The 18,460-nt window shown below is 36.2% G+C and overlaps 1 protein-coding gene across 2 annotated transcripts in view; it reads left to right on the top strand.

Annotated features, from left to right (window-relative positions):
* ATF6 (activating transcription factor 6) overlaps positions 1 to 18,460 on the top strand; it is a 220,208-nt gene that overhangs the window by 87,833 nt on the left and 113,915 nt on the right. For both annotated transcript variants that reach the window (XM_029227930.1, XM_029227929.1), the window contains 2 exons: positions 2,925 to 2,992; positions 10,222 to 10,336. In XM_029227930.1, coding sequence (XP_029083763.1) covers positions 2,925 to 2,992; positions 10,222 to 10,336 — 183 coding nt within the window. The remainder of the gene's footprint in view (positions 1 to 2,924; positions 2,993 to 10,221; positions 10,337 to 18,460) is intronic.

The following is an 18,460-nucleotide window of genomic DNA, read 5'->3' as shown; positions in this document are numbered from 1 at the left end:
TTTATTTTGGGATGGGATATGTTTCACCAGGTTTACCTGTTTATCTACTAATGGGAACTCCTAAGCTATTTGATTATTTGGAGACTAATTGGAAGCAGCACATGATAGGTTCCTAAGTACATTAAAAGTATATTGAGAAACATGGACTTTTAATCATTAAGGGACTGTTTTCAACTATAAAATAATGAGGGTTAGTCTAAATGAGCTTAAGCTCTGACATTTGAGATTCCATGATTATCCAGTATGTGTTTCTCTGGGCCTCTCAGGCACTTTTTGTTCACCTATTATGGCATCTTTATTGGTTGTTAGTACTTCATTACTAATGTCACAGTTACCTCAGAGTCCCAAAGCTGTTTACTGACGTTGGAATACAGTGTCCAGTCTGCCAAAGCCTACACGTTAGCTGCCTCCATGGCTGGAGGAAAAATGGACTCTGTTTCCCTTCTGCTTTCCAAATCTGGTGCAAGTATATATTATTCGTAGAAGCTAAATTATGTCTAGACCCTGGTAGCAAAAAAGTTTGGGTAATATAGTTTTCAGGCTTTCATCCCTTGTTATACAGGGGAAGAGCAAAAAGGGGGCAGGAAGAGATAATTGCCAGTAGAGAATTCCACACAGCTGGTAAAATGGGCTTTATGAAAAATTAGATGAAAATTATTGGCCTAAATGAGTTTTTTGCCTTATCTTTTGACATATTAAATTAAGAAGTCATAAAAATTCTAAATGTATAGGCTCCAAGTAACAAAGTTTCAAAAACATAATGCAAAAAAGTGACAGAACTAAAGGGAAAAACAGATAAATCTGCAACATAATTGGAGATTTTAATATCTTTCTCATTTCTATGTAAATGTCTCACTTTTTTTTGCTGATTGTGACCTTTTGCTAAATCCACATAGCTAAAAATGCTGAAGTTCATAGCCAAGTTTTCAGAAGTCCCTTTGTTTATTGGTGTAAATCTTGGATAGGTAAATGGCATATTCAGTTGCCGTTTGCCTGATGTCTCTGTAACTCAGCTTTCCTTAAAGCCTACCCACTCATTTCTGAGCCTAGAGAAAGAAGTCTGGCTTCTTTCAGACTTCTCTGCTAATTTCATGTGTGCCAAAGTAGCAAAATCATTTAAAATTCATCAGTTATTTAATCTGTTTATTTTAAATTTTATATTTATCCACTAGCTGTAGTTTAATTTTGGCTTGATTTACTACTTACTTGATAAGCATATCAGTAAATACAGTACTTCATTATTTAAAAGTATTTGTTTTTCTTTTCATTTTATCTGTGCTTTTTATTTTTGTTTAACACATTTTTAAACTTACTATATGTAAGACTGACATTAGATTTTCATAAAATTAGACCCTTGACTTGTTACAGAGCCAGAAATTGGAAGCCCTCTATTCATCCCTGCATATTGGTTCCATCTACCACCAAACAAAATTGTTCCCTCTTCTCTTCCCATAACCCTTTGTATATTCTTCTATTTTAGCATCACATTATATCATTTCTACATATCTGTCTTCCCAGTTAAACTGCAAGCTTCTAGAGGGCAAAAGTCAAATGTTAAATTCTGTAGCACCAGTACATGTAGTAGGCACTCTATGAAAGTTTGATTGCTGAAGGAAGGATGGATGGATATTGTAATGAACAAATGCTAGTAATCTTAAGATTAAACAGTTATTCAAGTCACTGTTTGACAGGGTAATAATAAGGTCACTTCCTAATATAATAATTGGTAATGTGCTCTTGAACTCTGATACTCTTATAAAACTTTTTTGAAGATCAGCTTACAAAGCTGCTGGGGTATATAAGAAGGCATAGTGCAAAGCAGGTGCTATATGGAAGACAGGTTTTCAGTGTAGTCTACGTGGACCACTAATGGTTCCAGATTGGACTGTTCTCTGGCCAAGAATCATTGATGAGATATCTTTATGATGGATTAGTCCACAGGTGTATTTAGGCATGAAGATCTTTGTGTTTAACTCAGTAAACAATAAGATCTAGTTTCATTATGGACCTTTCATAATTCAGGAAATTTTCATTCAGAAAATAATTATTTTAGACAAACGTAAGTTGTTATATGTTCAGTAATACTTGTATGACTTGGTGATAAAACTTGTGATACTTGGACTAAGTTTTTGAGTTTTTTTTGTTTGTTTTTTTTTTTTGCGGTACGCTGGCCTGTCACTGTTGTGGCCTCTCCCGTTGTGGAGCACAGGCTCCGGACGCACAGGCTCAGCGGCCATGGCTCACGGGCGCAGCCGCTCCGCGGCACGTGGGATCTTCCCGGACCAGGGCACAGACCCGTGTCCCCTGCATCAGCAGGCAGACTCTCAACCACTGCGCCACCAGGGAAGTCCTGAGCTATTTCTTTAATCTTTGTGGGGAGTGCCTTAAATGTCTTACTGTCCGTAAGACACATCTCTCAGCCCAGAATGTGACCAAACGAGTTCTAATTTCTATATTGGTGTTTAGCTATGTGAACTTAATATGTCAGTATATTCATGAAAACAACTTTATGGGGACTTCCCTGATGGCGCAGTGGTTAAGAATCTGCCTGCCAGTGCAGGGGACATGGGTTCGATCCCTGGTCTGGGAAGATCCCACATGCCATGGAGCAACTAAGCCTGTGCGCCACAACTAGTGAGCTTGTGCACCACAACTACTGAAGCCAGTGTGCCTAGAGCCTGTGCTCTGCAACAAGAGAAGCCACCGCAATGAGAAGCCCATGCACCGCAACAAACAGTAGCCCCTGCTCTCTGCAACTAGAGAAAGCCTGTACACAGCAACGAAGACCCAAAGCAGCCAAAAAAAAAAAACCCAAACAAACTTTATGAATACTTTAATGAAGTTAGTAAACGTAGAATGAGTCAATATAGGAAGCTTTTCATATAATTACATTATATGACATCTAACCATTTTTTATCTTTCAGGGTGCCCTGGAACAGGGCTCAAATTCTCAGCTCATGGCTGTCCAATACACAGAAACCACTAGTATCAGGTAAGAAAGTGTGGAAGCTCTTGGCTAAGGAATTTTACTATTTATTTATTTATCTATTTATTTATTCATTCATTCATTCATTCACTCACTCACTCACTCACTCACTCACTCACCTACCTGCTCTGGGTCTTAGTTGTGGCATATGGGATCTTCGTTGTAGCATGTGGGATGTAGTTCCCTGACCAGGGATCGAACCCGGGCCCCCTGCATTGGGATCTTGGAGTCTTAACCACTGGACCACCAGGGGGGTCCCAGGAATTTTAAATACCTAGGATTTCAATAAGGTTGAAATACACACTTCTCTTCCATCTTAAACTTGTTCTCATCATTATCTTGTAGAAATAGATAATTCAGATATATGTAGAAACTAACAGTTCTCTGTAACCAGAATATTTCATTCATTTACTATGTATATTTAAAAAATATTCATATTATTTCTTCATTAGTTAAAAATGTTTTTAATCTCTGTACCTTCCTCTCAAGTTTGCTGTGAACCTGAAACTGTTATTTAAAAAATAATCTTTAAAAAATGTTTTAAAGTGAATTATAGTTGACCTTCCTTATTCATATAGTCCATATTTATGAATCTGCTTACTTGCAAAAATTTATTTCTACCCCCAAAATCAATACTGAAAGTGCTGTCATGGTCATTTGCATTCCCCAAAGTTTAACAAAGCAATACTTCGCCTTCCTGTTTCAGCTCTCATACTGTAAACAGTTGTCCTTTTTGAGGTCTATTTAGTGCCATATTTTTCACATTTTATGATTTTTGCTTGTGAATTCTTCCTTTAAAATGGCCCCCAAGCATAGTACTGAAGTGCTGCCTAGTGTTCATAAGCTTGAGAAAGCTGTATTGTGCCATGTGGAGAAAATACACATGTTAGAAAGCTTCATTCATGCATGAGATATGGTGCTATTGACTGTGAGTTCAGTGTTAATGAGTGAACAGCATTTGTTAAAGAAGGTGTCTTTAAATAGAAACACATAAAACAGGGTTATATATTGATCAGTTGATAAAAATGCTGTAACTGAGAGAGCCTCATCCACCAGAGGGCAGACAGCAGAAGCAAGAAGAACTACAATCCTGCAGCCTGTGGAACAAAAACGATATTCATAGAAAGATAGACAAGATGAAAAGGCAGAGGGCTATGTACCAGATGAAGGAACAAGATAAAGCCCCAGAAAAACAACTAAATGAAGTGGAGATAGGCAACCTTCCAGAAAAAAAATTCAGAATAATGATAGTGAAGATGATCCAGGACCCCAGAAAAAGAATGGAGGCAAAGATCAAGAAGGTGCAAGAAATGTTTAACAAAGACCCAGAAGACCCAAACAAACAGAGGTCAACAATACAATAACTGAAATAAAAACTACACTAGAAGGAATCAATAGCAGGATAACTGAGGCAGAAGAATGGATAAGTGACCTGAAAGACAGAATGGTGGAATTCACTGCCATGGAAGAGAATAAAGAAAAAAGGATGAAAAGGAATGAAGACAGCCTAAGAGACCTCTGGGATAACATTAAATGCAACGACATTAGCATTATAGGGGTCCCAGAAGGAGAAGAGAGAGAGAAAGGACCCGAGAAAATATTTGAAGAGATTATAGTCGAAAACTTCCCTAACATGGGAGAGGAAATAGCCACTCAAGTCCAGGAAGCGTAGCGAGTCCCATACAGGATAAACCCAAGAAGAAACAAGCTGAGACACATAGTAATCAAATTGGCAAAAATTAAAGACAAAGAAAAATTATTGAAAGCAGCAAGGGAAAAATGACAAATAATGTACAAGGGAACTCCCATAAGGTTAACAGCTGATTTCTCAGCAGAAACTCTACAAGCAAGAAGGGAGTGGCATGATATACTTACAGTGAAGAAAGAGAAGAACCTACAACCAAGATTACTCTACCCGGCAAGGATCTCATTCAGAATTGATGGAGAAATCAAAAGCTTTACAAACAAGCAAAAGCTAAGAGAATTCAGCACCACCAAACCAGCTCTACAACAAATGCTAAAGGAACTTCTCTAAGTGGGAAACACAAGAGAAGAAAAGGAACTACAAAAGCAAACCCCAAACAATTAAAAAAATGGTCATAGGAACATACATATTGATAATTACCTTAAACGTGAATGGATTAAATGCTCCAACCAAAAGACACAGGCTTGCTGAATGGATACAAAAACAAGACCCATATATATGCTGTCTACAAGAGACCCAGTTCAGACCTAGGGATACATTCAGATTAAAAGTGAGGGGATGGAAAAAGATATTCCATGCAAATGGAAATCAAAAGAAAGCTGGAGTAGCAATTCTCATATCAGATAAAATAGACTTTAAAATAAAGAATGTTAAAAGAGACAAGGAACAACACTATATAATGATCAAGGGATCAATCCAAGAAGAAGGTATAACAATTGTAAATACACATGCACCCAACATAGGAGCACCTCAATACACAAGGCAACTGCTAACAGCTATAAAAGAGGAAATCTACAGTAACATACTAATAGTGGGGGACCTTAACACCTCACTTACACCAATGGACAGATCGTCTAAACAAAAAATTAATAAGGAAACAGAAGCTTTAAATGACACAATAGACCAGATAGATTTAATTGGCATTTATAGGACATTCCATCCAAAAACAGCAGATTACACTTTCTTCTCAAGTGCACACGGAACATTCTCCAGGAGAGATCACATCTTGGGTTACAAATCAAGCCTCAGTAAATTTAAGAAAACTGAAATCATATCAAGCATCTTTTCTGACCACAACGCCATGAGATTAGAAATGAATTACGGGGGAAAAAACGTAAAAAATACAAACACATGGAGGCTAAACATTACTAAATAACCAAGAGATCACTGAAGAAATCAAAGAGGAAATCAAAAAATACCTAGACACAAATGATAATGAAAACACGACGATCCAAAACCTATGGGATGCAGCAAAAGCACTTCTAAGAAGGAAGTTCATATATACAAGCCTACCTCAAGAAACAAGAAAAATCTCAAATAAACAATCTAACCTTACACCTAAAGGAACTAGAGAAAGAAAAACGAACAAAGCCCAAAGTTAGCAGAAGGAAAGAAATCATAAAGATCAGAGCAGGAATAAATGAAATAGAAACAAAGAAACGAAAGCTAAGATCAATAAAACTAAAAGCTGGTTCTTTGAGAAGATAAACAAAATTGATAAACCATTAGCCAGACTCATCAAGAAAAAGAGGGAGAGGACTCAAATCAATAAAATTAGAAATGAAAAAGGAAAAGTTACCACGGACACTGCAGAAATACAAAGCATCCTAAGAGACTACTACAAGCAACTCTATGCCAATAAAATGGACAACCTGGAAGAAATGGACAAATTCTTCGAAAGGCATAACCTTCCAAGACTGAACCAGGAAGAAATAGAAAATATGAACAGACCAATCACAAGTAATGAAATTGAAACTGTGATTAAAAGTCTTCCAACAAACGAAAGTCCAGGACTAGATGGCTTCACAGGAGAATTCTGTCAAACATTTAGAGAAGAGCTAACACCCATCCTTCTCAAACTCTTCCAAAAAATTCCAGAGGAAGGAACACTTCCAAACACATTCTGTGAGGCCACCATCACCCTGATACCAAAACCAGACAAAGATACTACAAAAAGAAAATTACAGACCAATATCACTGATGAATATAGATGTAAAAATCCTCAACAAAATTCTAGCAAACAGAATCCAACAACACATTAAAAGGATCATATACCAAGATCAAGTGGGATTTATCCCAGGGATGCAGGGATTCTTCAATATATGCAAATCAATCAATGTGATACACCATATTAACAAATTGAAGAATAAAAACCATATGATCATCTGAATACATGCAGAAAAAACTTTTGACAAAATTTGACACCCATTTATCATAAAAACTCCAGAAAGTGGGCATAGAGGGACCCTGCCTCAACATAACAAAGGCCATATATGACAAACCCACAGCAAACATCATTCTCAATGGTGAAAAACTGAAAGCATTTTCTCTAAGATCAGGAACAAGACAAGGATGTCCACTCTCACCATTATTATTCAACATAGTTTTGGAAGTTTTAGCCACAGCAATCAGAGAAGAAAAAGAAATACAAACTGGAAAAGAAGAAGTAAAACTGTCACTGTTTGCAGATGACATGATACTATACATAGAGAATCCTAAAGATGCCCCCAGAAAACTACTAGAGCTAATCAATGAATTTGGTAAAGTTGCAGGATTCAAAATTAATGCACAGAAACCTCTTGCATTCCTATACACTAATGATGAAAAATCTGAAAGAGAAATTAAGGAAACACTCCCATTTACCATTGCAGCAGAAAGAATAAAATACCTAGGAATAAACCTACCTAGGGAGACAAAATACCTGTATGCAGAAAACTATAAGACACTGATAAAAGAAATTAAAGGTGATACAAAAAGATGGAGAGATATACCATGTTCTTGGATTGGAAGAATCAACATTGTGAAAATGACTATACTACCCAAAGCAATCTACAGATTCAATGCAATCCCTATCAAATTACCAATGGCATTTTTTACAGAACTAGAACAAAAAATCTTAAAATTTGTATGGAGACCTGAAAGACCCTGAAGAGCAAAAGCAGTCTTGAGGGAAAAAAACGGAGATGGAGGAATCAGACTCCCTGACTTCAGACTATACTACAAAGCTACAGTAATCAACACAATATGGTATTGGCACAAAAACAGAAACATAGCTCAATGGAACAGCATAGAAAGACCAGAGATAAACCCACGCACCTATGGTCAACTAATCTATGACAAAGGAGGCAAAGATATACAATGGAGAAACGACAGTCTCTTCAATAAGTGGTGCTGGGAAAACTGGACAGCTACATGTAAAAGAATGAAATTAGAACACTCCCTAACACCATACACAAAAATAAACTCAAAATGGATTAGAGACCTAAGTGTAAGACTGGATACTATAAAACTGTTAGAGGAAAGCATAGGAAGAACACTCTTTGACAGAAGTCACAGCAAGATCTTTTTTGATCCATGTCCTAGTGTAATGGAAATAAAAACAAAAATAAATGGGACCTAAGAAAACGTGAAAGCTTTTGCATAGCAAAGGAAACTACAAACAAGACAAAAAGACAACCCTCAGAATGGGAGAAAATATTTTCAAACAAATCAACAGACCCAGGATTAATCTCCAAAATATATAAACAGCTCATGCAGCTCAATATTAAAAAAACAAACAACCGAAATCAAAAATGGGCAGAAGACCTAAATAGACATTTCTCCAAAGAAGACATACAGATGGCCAAGAAGCACATGAAAAGCTGCTCGACATCAGGTAATTATTAGAGGAATGCAAATTAGAACTACAATGAGGTATCACCTCACACCAATTAGAATGGGCATCACCAGAAAATCTATAAACAACAAATGCTGGAGAAGTTGTGGAGAAAAAGGAGCCCTCTTGTACTGTTGGTGGGAATGTAAATTGATAACAGCCACGATGGAGAACAGTATGAAGGTTCCTTCAGAAACTAAAAATAGAATTACCATATGACCCAGCAATCCCAGTACTGGGCATATACCCAGAGAAATACATAATGCAAAAAGACACATGCACCCCAATGTTCACTGCAGCACTATTTACAATAGCCAGGTCATGGAAGCAACCTAAATGCCCATCGACAGACAAATGGATAGAGAAGTTGTGGTACGTATATACAATGGAATATTACTCAGCCATAAAAAGGAGCGAAACTGGGCCATTTGTTGCGACGTGGATGGCTCTAGAGACTGTCATACAGAGTGAAGTAAGTCAGAAAGAGTAAAACAAATATCGTATATTATCGCATATATGTGGAGCCAGAAAAATGGTACAGATGAACCAGTTTGCAGGGCAGAAATTGAGACACAGATGTAGAGAACAAACGTATGGACACCAAGGGGGGAAAGCGGCAGAGCGGTGGTGGTGGTGGTGGGATGAATTGGGCGATTGGGATTGAGATTTATACACTGATGTGTATAAAATTGATGACTAATAAGAACCTGTTGTATAAAAAAATAAATTTTAAAAATTCAGGGAAAAAAAATGCTGTAACTAAGCCTTCACAGGAACCTAACCTGTATTTCCCTTAGGAGAATGGTTCAGTGTTTGCTAATTCAGTGTTTGCACTGACTTTATAGGACTATAACTACCATAAATAATAAGAATTGACTGTATATTCAAAGTATTACAGTCAGAGATGGCCTCTTGAGCATGTGAAATTATTTCAAAGGAAGTTCTTATGACTCAGTTATAATTTCCTTTTAGGTCAATCTTGCCCTCCTCTTAAGTTAATAAAAGTTTGATTGAAGACATAAAAGAATATGATTTTTCTTTTTGAAGAAAAATGAAGTGTTTTTTTTTTAACTCTAACTTTTGGGTGTTGGCTTATTGTGCTAAACAATAAAAGACCCTGAAAATATTATTAAGAACTATATTAATATCATTTGAGTATATCTTTTGGGATAAGATGTGCTCTGAGGTCTTATAATTTTAGTTATAATTTTACCAAGGCACTGACTTGGTACTTTTAATATCTATGGCTAGCAGTTGTTGAGTGACTCCCATGGAAGAGGACCCATGCTTGGTACTAACATCTCTGACCCCAGTAACAGTCCTGAAAGGTTTATGTGGTTACCCTCATTTTATTGATGAGGAAACTGAGGTTCCTCAGAGATTGATTTCCCCAAGAATATCCAGTTAAGAGGTGGAGCAGGAATTCAGAGCCAGGTGTATTTGTTTCCAAATCCTAAGTGCTTTTCACCTTTCACACAGCCTCATAGACAAGTGCACCTTCACACATTTGACAGAACGGTGAAAGATAACTTTTCCTCAGACTTAATTTATGTTACCAAAATTTTAAAATCATGCAAACCAATGCAGAAATATATTTTCTGGTACTTCTATTTTTTTTACATGCTTTGCAATGCACTTGACTGGTACATTTTAGAGCCTTGATACAGAAATGAGAGTTTTGGCTTTAGTGAATTGGATCTTACAAATATCCTGACCTTGAGCTTTTCAAAATGTTACTATAAAAATTGCTGCCAAAATACTACTAATATTTTGGTTGAGAGAGATTCTTATAATTCAGAATGGGAAGCATTTTTGAGAGGATAGAAATTTATTAGTTAAAGAACACTTTGCCACTTTGCCATTTTCTTACTTCAGCAGGAACTCAGGGAGTGAGCTACAGGTGTATTATGCTTCACCCAGAAGTTATCAAGACTTTTTTGAAGCCATCCACAGAAGGGGAGACACGTTTTATGTTGTGTCGTTTCGAAGGGTAAGTTCACTTTGAAAGAATAAAAGAAATAGTTTTGAATACCTGCTATATATGAGGCACTGAGCTGAATGCTGTGGAAGATAAAAAGATATGAGAGATAGGAAGCAATATAAAATAAATTGTATGAGTGGAACAGCCTAAGTGCTATAATACAAGCTTGATTTTGAGCTGTTCAGCATTATGAAGTGGAAACATGGAGTTGGTGCCAGGCAATATTTAGAAAATATAAGCTGCTTATTGATTTTTATTCTTTGTTTGTTTATAACCAACATATTATTTGTTTGTTTATAACCAGTGGAGAAGTATAAACATAAAAATGTCTTTTTAGGCTCTATTCCTGAGACTTTCTATCCCTCTTTTCTCTGTCCTTCATCAGGCTTTACCCTTGCTAGTGAAGAATGTGTAAGATAATCAGTTAGCTTATACAAAAGTAAATGTTTATACGAGCACTTTTGAATGTTACAAATGTGAGACTAAATGGGGAAAAAATGCATAGCTTACTTTCATTCCATCTGCTTTTCCTCTAAAATGAAAATACATTCTTCATAGAGTTGCCATATGAATATCTCGGTTACAGTGCTGTATGTTAAACCAGTTACACATGAATGAATTCGAATTCCTTGGTAGTTTGTATCCTAGGCTTTTCTTTTTCTTTTTTTAAAAGGATGTAGAGAGTGTATGATAGAAATAAGCATATGCTAACAATAAACGATTCATTCTCTGATTATCGTCACCACTCACTGTTACTGAAATTCTCAGTTAACTCAATGCTTTTCCTAAGGTATAAATATCTAGCAGCTCAGAATTTTGGACCAGAGAACTTTGACACTTGAAGATTAGGGAAACCAAACATTTCATGTGTTTTTAGTTATTAATCAAATATGTTAGGAGATTTGGAATACTATAGTGATGGTATCTCATGATTTCTGCCTTTTCTCAAAAATTTCTTGTGTTCAGCCTATTCTCTCAGACATAGCTGGTATATTTCTATACTGTGCCAGCCTCCAAGTTCATTTTCAGCAGCAAGGGGGCAGCTGAGAACAGGGTTTCAGCAAGGCTCCAACTGTATTGGCTGACCAGAGCTTAGTATTAGCTTTGGATTGACACAATCATGTTTAAAGTTGGCAGGGGTTGGGGGGTGGGAGTAAACTTTTTTTTTTTTTTTTTTGCGGTACGTGGGCCTCTCACTGTTGTGGCCTCTTCCGTTGTGGAGCACAGGCTCCGGACACGCAGGCTCAGCGGCCATGGCTCACAGGCCCAGCCGCTCCGTGGCATGTGGGATCCTCCCAGACCGGGGCACGAACCCACGTCCCCTGCATCGGCAGGCAGACTCTCAACCACTGTGCCACCAGAGAAGCCCGGGAGTAAACTTTTTAAGATGGGATCCAGCACTACGAAGAAGAGACTTGATACATGTTAAAATGAATGTGTTGAAGTATATGTTATGGAAGTTACCACAAAAGAATATTTTTAACACTGAAATAGCTGAATACATTTTCTTAGGTTTGGGATAATTTCTCTATTATTTGATGAAAACAGAACAGCATATATTAAAAGTAGCAATTGTCAAGCCACAGATTGACCTTATGACTAGTAACATTTTTCTAGGGAAGAGAACAAGTATTTGTTATGAAGAAAATTATCCTAGCCTTAAAGGGACTGTATTTTTACAAAGGAAGATGAATGGTGTCCTTTTTTTTTTTTTTTTTTTTTTTTTTGCGGTACGCAGACCTCTCACTGCTGTGGCGTTTCCCGCTGCGGAGCACAGTCTCCAGACGTGCAGGCCCAGCGGCCATGGCTCACGGGCCCAGCCGCTCCGCGGCATGTGGGATCCTCCTAGACCGGGGCACGAACCCGCGTCCCCTGCATCGGCAGGCAGACTCCCAACCACTGCGCCACCAGGGAAGCCTGAATGGTGTTCTTTTTTAAAATAAATGCATTACGTTTCTTGCATTTGTAAAAGCTACTTCTCATTAGTTTGCTGTGAAAAGTGCTACTAGAAAATTATTTATCACCCTCCTTCCAATCCCTCCAAATCCAAATAGCATTCTCCTGTTTAAGAAAACTGTTAGGACTCTCTTTCACATTCTGTTTGAGTTTTTCATTTCCTAATTACTGATTTGTCATATCTTAGTGTTTTATATCAAGGTAAAGTGAGGATAAGCATGAACTTAACTAGATAACAGTAGTTAGAGAGAGACAGCATCCTTTTTCACTTTTTCTTTCTTTATTTTGTTTTAACAGTTGGGATAAGGAAGTTAATTTTATCATCATGACTATGAATAGTGTCATTGGACAGGAATTTGATTCTTAAATCCTGGATTGTTCTTTTTGTTCTTGCTAAAATGAAAATGAAAGACATAATGATCTCATGCTTAGTTTTTTTTTCATTTTTCCATATAAAATATTCTAACAGTTTCATCAAAAAGGCAAGTGACATCATTTCTTGTGTAGAAAGATGTAGACTTTTTCTTTCATTTAGGCTCTTAATTTCATTGACAGAAATTATTGTAATTGATACTGTGCGATTACATTAGAAATTAAGAAATATAGGGATTCTCATGCCTCAAGGTTTTGCTTAGTATAAACCAGACTTAACAGAGCCAATAAGCAAACCATGTGGTTTTATTGTATAATTGGACATGTGTTTAAAAAATATTTTAATATCTAAAAAAGTAGATGTAGCTATTGACTGTTTAGTATACCATTATTTAATAAACCAACTCTTATGCTTCATAACTTGGAACGTACACTTGTCCTCATGGAAAATTGGAATAGTGGCTTGTTGTCACTCCTGATTCAACAGCAGCTCCAGTAATTCCATTTTAGTCTTTTTCACACATTGCTCATTCAGACTCCCTAAGCAGAAAGAGGATCTGATTATATATATAGTTGGGTAGAATTGCTGTGATAACCCTGGCTCATGATCCGTGGTCCATTCTTTTGTGACCAGGGAAATAGGGTTGATTTCATTAAATGTATTCTTTTGCTTTGTAAGCCAGCAGCTATGCAAAAGGAACAGCCTGGGCCACTCTTCTGAGAAAATGATTGTGGTGGGCCCTTAGAGCTTCATAAACTGTTTATTATGCTACACAACACCTGCTTTAAAAAAAAGTTCTTTCTTGTATTGGTCCCTAGTTGTTTGATATAAAAGGCTTGTCTTCTCATCTGTATCATAAGCCTCTGAAAGGCAGGAAGTGTCACGTGCTTTTTTATTACCACTCCTGACACTCAGCACAATGCTAGCCACTCAGTGCTTATTAAACAGAACAATTTTAGTTATGGTTCACTAAGAGATGTCACAGTGATGGAAGTTCATTGTTTTCCATAATCATTTAAAGGGTATATTTACATGTTTTGCTTGGAGAAATTTAAATGTTTTACTGATCTAAGAAGTAACATAAACAGTGAAGTCCAGCAGAAAGTTCAGTTAGAGATGACCTGTCTTTTCTTTATTTATGGTTGTACTAGCCAGAGATGCATCAGCTTTGTGCTTGTTTCTGAATCTAAGCTTTAGAGCTAAAAAAAATCACCTTGGTGAAATGTTTGACTGTGAAATGTTTAATAGTCAATAGGGAGAACTTTGAGGTACTTGCATCCTCGTTTTTTTAATATTTGGCAGAGTCATTTGGGAGTGGATTGTTGTTAGACCTCACTGCTTTCTTTTGTGGAGAAGGGATGGTGTCTAGTATCTCTACAGATTCAAGCAGCATGAGCCAGAAACTTGAAACTTTGGACAAAGAATAGGAAAGATGCTAATTAACGCAGAAAGGTTGACTGGTGATGTTATTGGTTCAAAAGGTTTGCCAAAGGTTTATTCCCATGGAAGGCCATAATAGAGAGTTTCACAGAATGGCAATGATATTTTATAAATTAATGCCTAGGTTAATACCTAATACATGCTTGGAAGAATGGCATATTTTCTTAATGTATATTACTTATTTCTTAGAAAGTTTTATTTAGTATATATAACTTTATATAAAATCTTCAGAGCCAAGAGGAATTTCCTTAGAAATCAAAGGAAATTAGTTTATAAAGTCTACTTCAAAAGGATACAGCTTCTGTTGTTTTGGAACTTCACAACTTGAGTGTGCACATGGATCTTGGAGTTTGGCCATTTTCTTATCTCTGCTTTCATGGCCTTTTAGCCAGATTCTTTGTCTGGCTGGAAAAAAAAAATGTGACTAAATGAGTTTGGAAAGATACTTGCATTAAAAAGAAGTCTTATCTTAGAAGAGACTTTTTCAAAAACTTCTTTTAGAGGGCTTTTTCTAAATAATTGTTAGCTTACTTTGAGATTTACTCTTATCCAGGTCTTAGGCATATTGTAAAAAATAGAACAGAGTTGTCTGAGGATCCACTTAACCTGAGTTTACTTAATGATTACATCAGTAACATTATATATCCATTTTCTCTTTCATTTATATACAAATACAGACACCTTTAATGTATACGGCCATTATAGTTTACAAACCCCTTTCACATATATCATCTTGTTAGTTCCTTACATATAATAAAGTAAGTATTCCTAGTCCTGTTTTACAGATGGAAAAATTGAGGCACAGAGAGGTTAAGTAGCTTCTCTAAGGACACAAAAATGGTAAGCAGTAGAACTAGGGCAATAATTGAAGTGTTCTAATTTAATACAATGATTTTTTTCCTTTACATTCTGGTGCTGCATTTTTTTTTTTTTAATTTTTTTTGCGGTACGCAGGCCTCTCAGTGTTGTGGCCTCTCCCGTTGCGGAGCACAGGTTCCAGACGCGCAGGCTCAGCGGCCATGGCTCACGGGCCCAGCCGCTCCGCGGCATGTGGGATCTTCCCGGACCGGAGCACAAACCTGTGTCCCCTGCATCGGCAGGCGGACTCTCAACCACTGCGCCACCAGGGGAGCCCTGGTGCTGCATTTTAGATTGCTGAATATTTAAATAGCAAAATTACTCTATTCCTCCAAAGCCAACCATGTTTTGTTGCCATATCTGCTGGACACTTTTGCTGGAGTTATTGCATAACAATTAAAATTTTTTGTTTGTTAATTACCTGATTGTAGATTAAGTGCTTTATTAGGTTACACTTTGATAATAGTAAAGAATAACTTAATGGTCTGAAAGGTTATAGTATAGCTTCAGATTTCAAACCAAGAGAATAGAATAAATAGGCTTTGAGAGTTTCTGGTTTCTTTTTAAAACATTTGAAGAAAAAAAATCTTTGCTGTGTCTTAAAAAGGAAGTACTTTAGCCAAAATAGACAGTATTTTAATGATTGGTACTCTAGAACTTCTCATAGAGAAGAGTGGTTTTTGTGCATGTGTAAATGCATTTTATTATGCATTCTGTATATGGCATGCCGGATCCTTGAGATCAGAAACTTTTGATCTCAAGCTCCTTGTTAAATATGAGTTACTGTTGTGTGGTTTTAGGGGATTTAGTCATTTGTTCCTTGGCTCTGTAACAGATTCCTAGCTAACGTTAAAAAAAAAAAAAAAAACCTGTTATTTGGATTTTTCAATTGCGTACTGTAATATAACTTGTTTTATGTTTGAAAAATGATTGTTCAACAGTCTCTGTAACTAGACTTGTAAGTAGAATAGCCATGGGCACAAAGAACTTATAACTCATGAATAATTTGAAGTCTTCAAAATTCTCAGGGTAGTGGGCAAGTCCATCTGAGTCAGGATAATTTTCCAACTGTTCGTTATTCTTGTGCTCTATTTGGTAGTCTTTATTTTATAATGTGTTTTTCATATGCATTTGTTTAGGCTCCTTTTTTAGCTGGCATGCTTTCTCTGGGCAGGGATAAAGTCTATTCCTTCTGTTTTGTCTTTCTACAAGGTCTGTTGCAATGTACTGCAGACTGTGCAGAGCAAGTCCTAAATAAATGTTAGGGCTCAAACTGCTGTTTATTTGTGCCTTTTTACCTTATTTTTTATGTCCTGCTGTTCAAAAGATTAGTAGAGATGGGGTTTGCAGAGACAAAGAAGGAAATTTTTCTCAATGAATGTTTAAAATTACTTTTGTATATTGAATAACCATGAAAAAATTTAAAATATATAGTCTAGTTTGATGTGGACAAACTTTTAGCTATAGAATAGAATGACTTCTAAAGAAAGACATCTAAAGTCACCCTGATTCTTCAGGTAGGATTTAATAATTGATAAAGTTTTGATAGTTTCCTTCTCATAAAATTTCAGATTTTTCATAATGAGGGAAGAAAACATTTCCTGAAAGCAAAGCTGCATTCTAAGAAAAGATATTTCTTCACATTATGAATATGTGAGGAAAAATGTTTTTTAAATAATTCATAGATACAGGCCTTATTGACTTGCATTTTAGCCCCAATTCTGTCACTTACTATTTGACTTTGGACAAATCACTTGTCTCTCCTATCTTCAGTTTCCTGATCTGTAAAATGATAAAGTTAGAGCAGATTTGCATTTTCCTTTTCGCTCTAGAAATTTATAGTATTCTTCTAACTCTTTGTGTGTGTGTGTGTGTGTGTGTGTGTGTGTGTGTAGGTATATGTGTGTATATGTGTTTCTGTGTGTGAACACTGTCCTCTTAGAAATCTATAGTATTGTGTTAAAACTCTTTAAAGTTACTAGAGTGACTCTCAGTCAGTTGGAGTTAGAACATTTTAAGGGTTTTGAAAAACAACCATAACAAAACCAAAATGTTGAGTTACAACAAGGTAGACCTATAAATTAATGAGTTTGATTTTTTAATAGATGGTGGTCTTGTAATTTATTTAATAATGATCTTTATAGCACTTATAATATGCCAATCTTTAATCCTGAGGTAGGTACGATTATTGTCCTCATTTTACAGATGAGGAGCCTAAGGCACAGAGAGGTTAATTAATTTGTCCAATGTGACATAATTTGGAAGTGACTGAGCCAGAATTTAACTGAGAGTCTGGCTCCAGAGTCTGTGTTTCTGGCCACTTCCCTATATTGCCTTTCTAGCACTTTTATGTCCAAATGCTGCCTTATCCTTCAGAATATTCAACTTGGAATTTAATTCCACTGATCTGTCTGTTCAAAACATCGTTTGAGTTGCTTTAGGTTCATTTTCCAAAGAGGGCAAGACCAAAGATAAAGCCCTGTGGAAAGAAACCCAAGAACCATGCTACGTAGAGTAATAGTATAGGAGAAATAAGAGCTACCAGGGAAACACAGAGGAAATGATTAGAGATATAGAAGGAGAACTGGAATAGTACTACAGATGAAAGTGGAAAAAAATCAACTTAGTTTTATTTTAAAACATGGAGGTCAAGGAAGAAGAGTTCATAAAGGAGGTGGTCAGCAGTATTGGGTGTCACAGAGCTCACTGAGAATGAGAAATGAGAAAAGCCCATTTGGCCTATATAAACATGGAAATCGTTGGTGACTTGAGATTACAGTTATGGTAGAGTACTCAGAACAGAATCCAGATTAGAGGCTAAGAGAGATTGTGAAGGAAATAAAGTGGTGGGCTTGGTAAATTTGGCATTGAAGGGAAGGGGAAATAGCCTGGAGACAGGTAAAGGGAAGAGAACTAAGGTGTGTTTGTGTTTGTGCGTGTATGCGTGTGTTTAAGGATAGGAGGGCTATGAAGGTAAAGTATAAAGTAAAGAGAGACTATTGTGGTTAATTTATATACATATAAATGTAAGAATGGAGTGCATATTTTATTTTTGACAGATGTTTTAAAGGAAAATAAATATGTCAATGTTTGTTCCTCATCTGTATTAATGTTTTTCTATTTAAATCAGAACATGGAGAAAGTTGAAGAAAAATTTTTGTTTATTTGCAGTAGGACTATAAAAAATAAAAGAGAATGTGGAATTAAAACCAGATTTCTAACAAATAAAATCATATTTAAAGTATTCCTTGGGACATCAAAAGTCTTCTAAATCTTAAACAAGGAGCTGACTTTTAATAATGGTAAAATGTTTTTAAAATATAAAATTTGATAGAATATTTCTAATTTAATTAATACATAGATGGTCTTGGAGTTTTTCCTCATATAAAGTCAGAAAACTAGCAAAATAGACTGTTAAATCATTTTATGTTTAAACAAAATTTGATGCAAGCTTTTTGATAATGTCACAAAACTTAATTATGGAGGAAGCAATTACTATAGTTAGG

Source organism: Monodon monoceros, unplaced genomic scaffold (assembly GCF_005190385.1).
Source record: "Monodon monoceros isolate NGI ecotype Baffin Bay Population unplaced genomic scaffold, NGI_Narwhal_1 Super_Scaffold_18, whole genome shotgun sequence".
NCBI classification, from domain to species: Eukaryota; Metazoa; Chordata; class Mammalia; order Artiodactyla; family Monodontidae; genus Monodon; species Monodon monoceros.
Note: the sequence above shows the minus strand (reverse complement) of the source record. Positions and strands in the feature narration are given on the sequence as shown.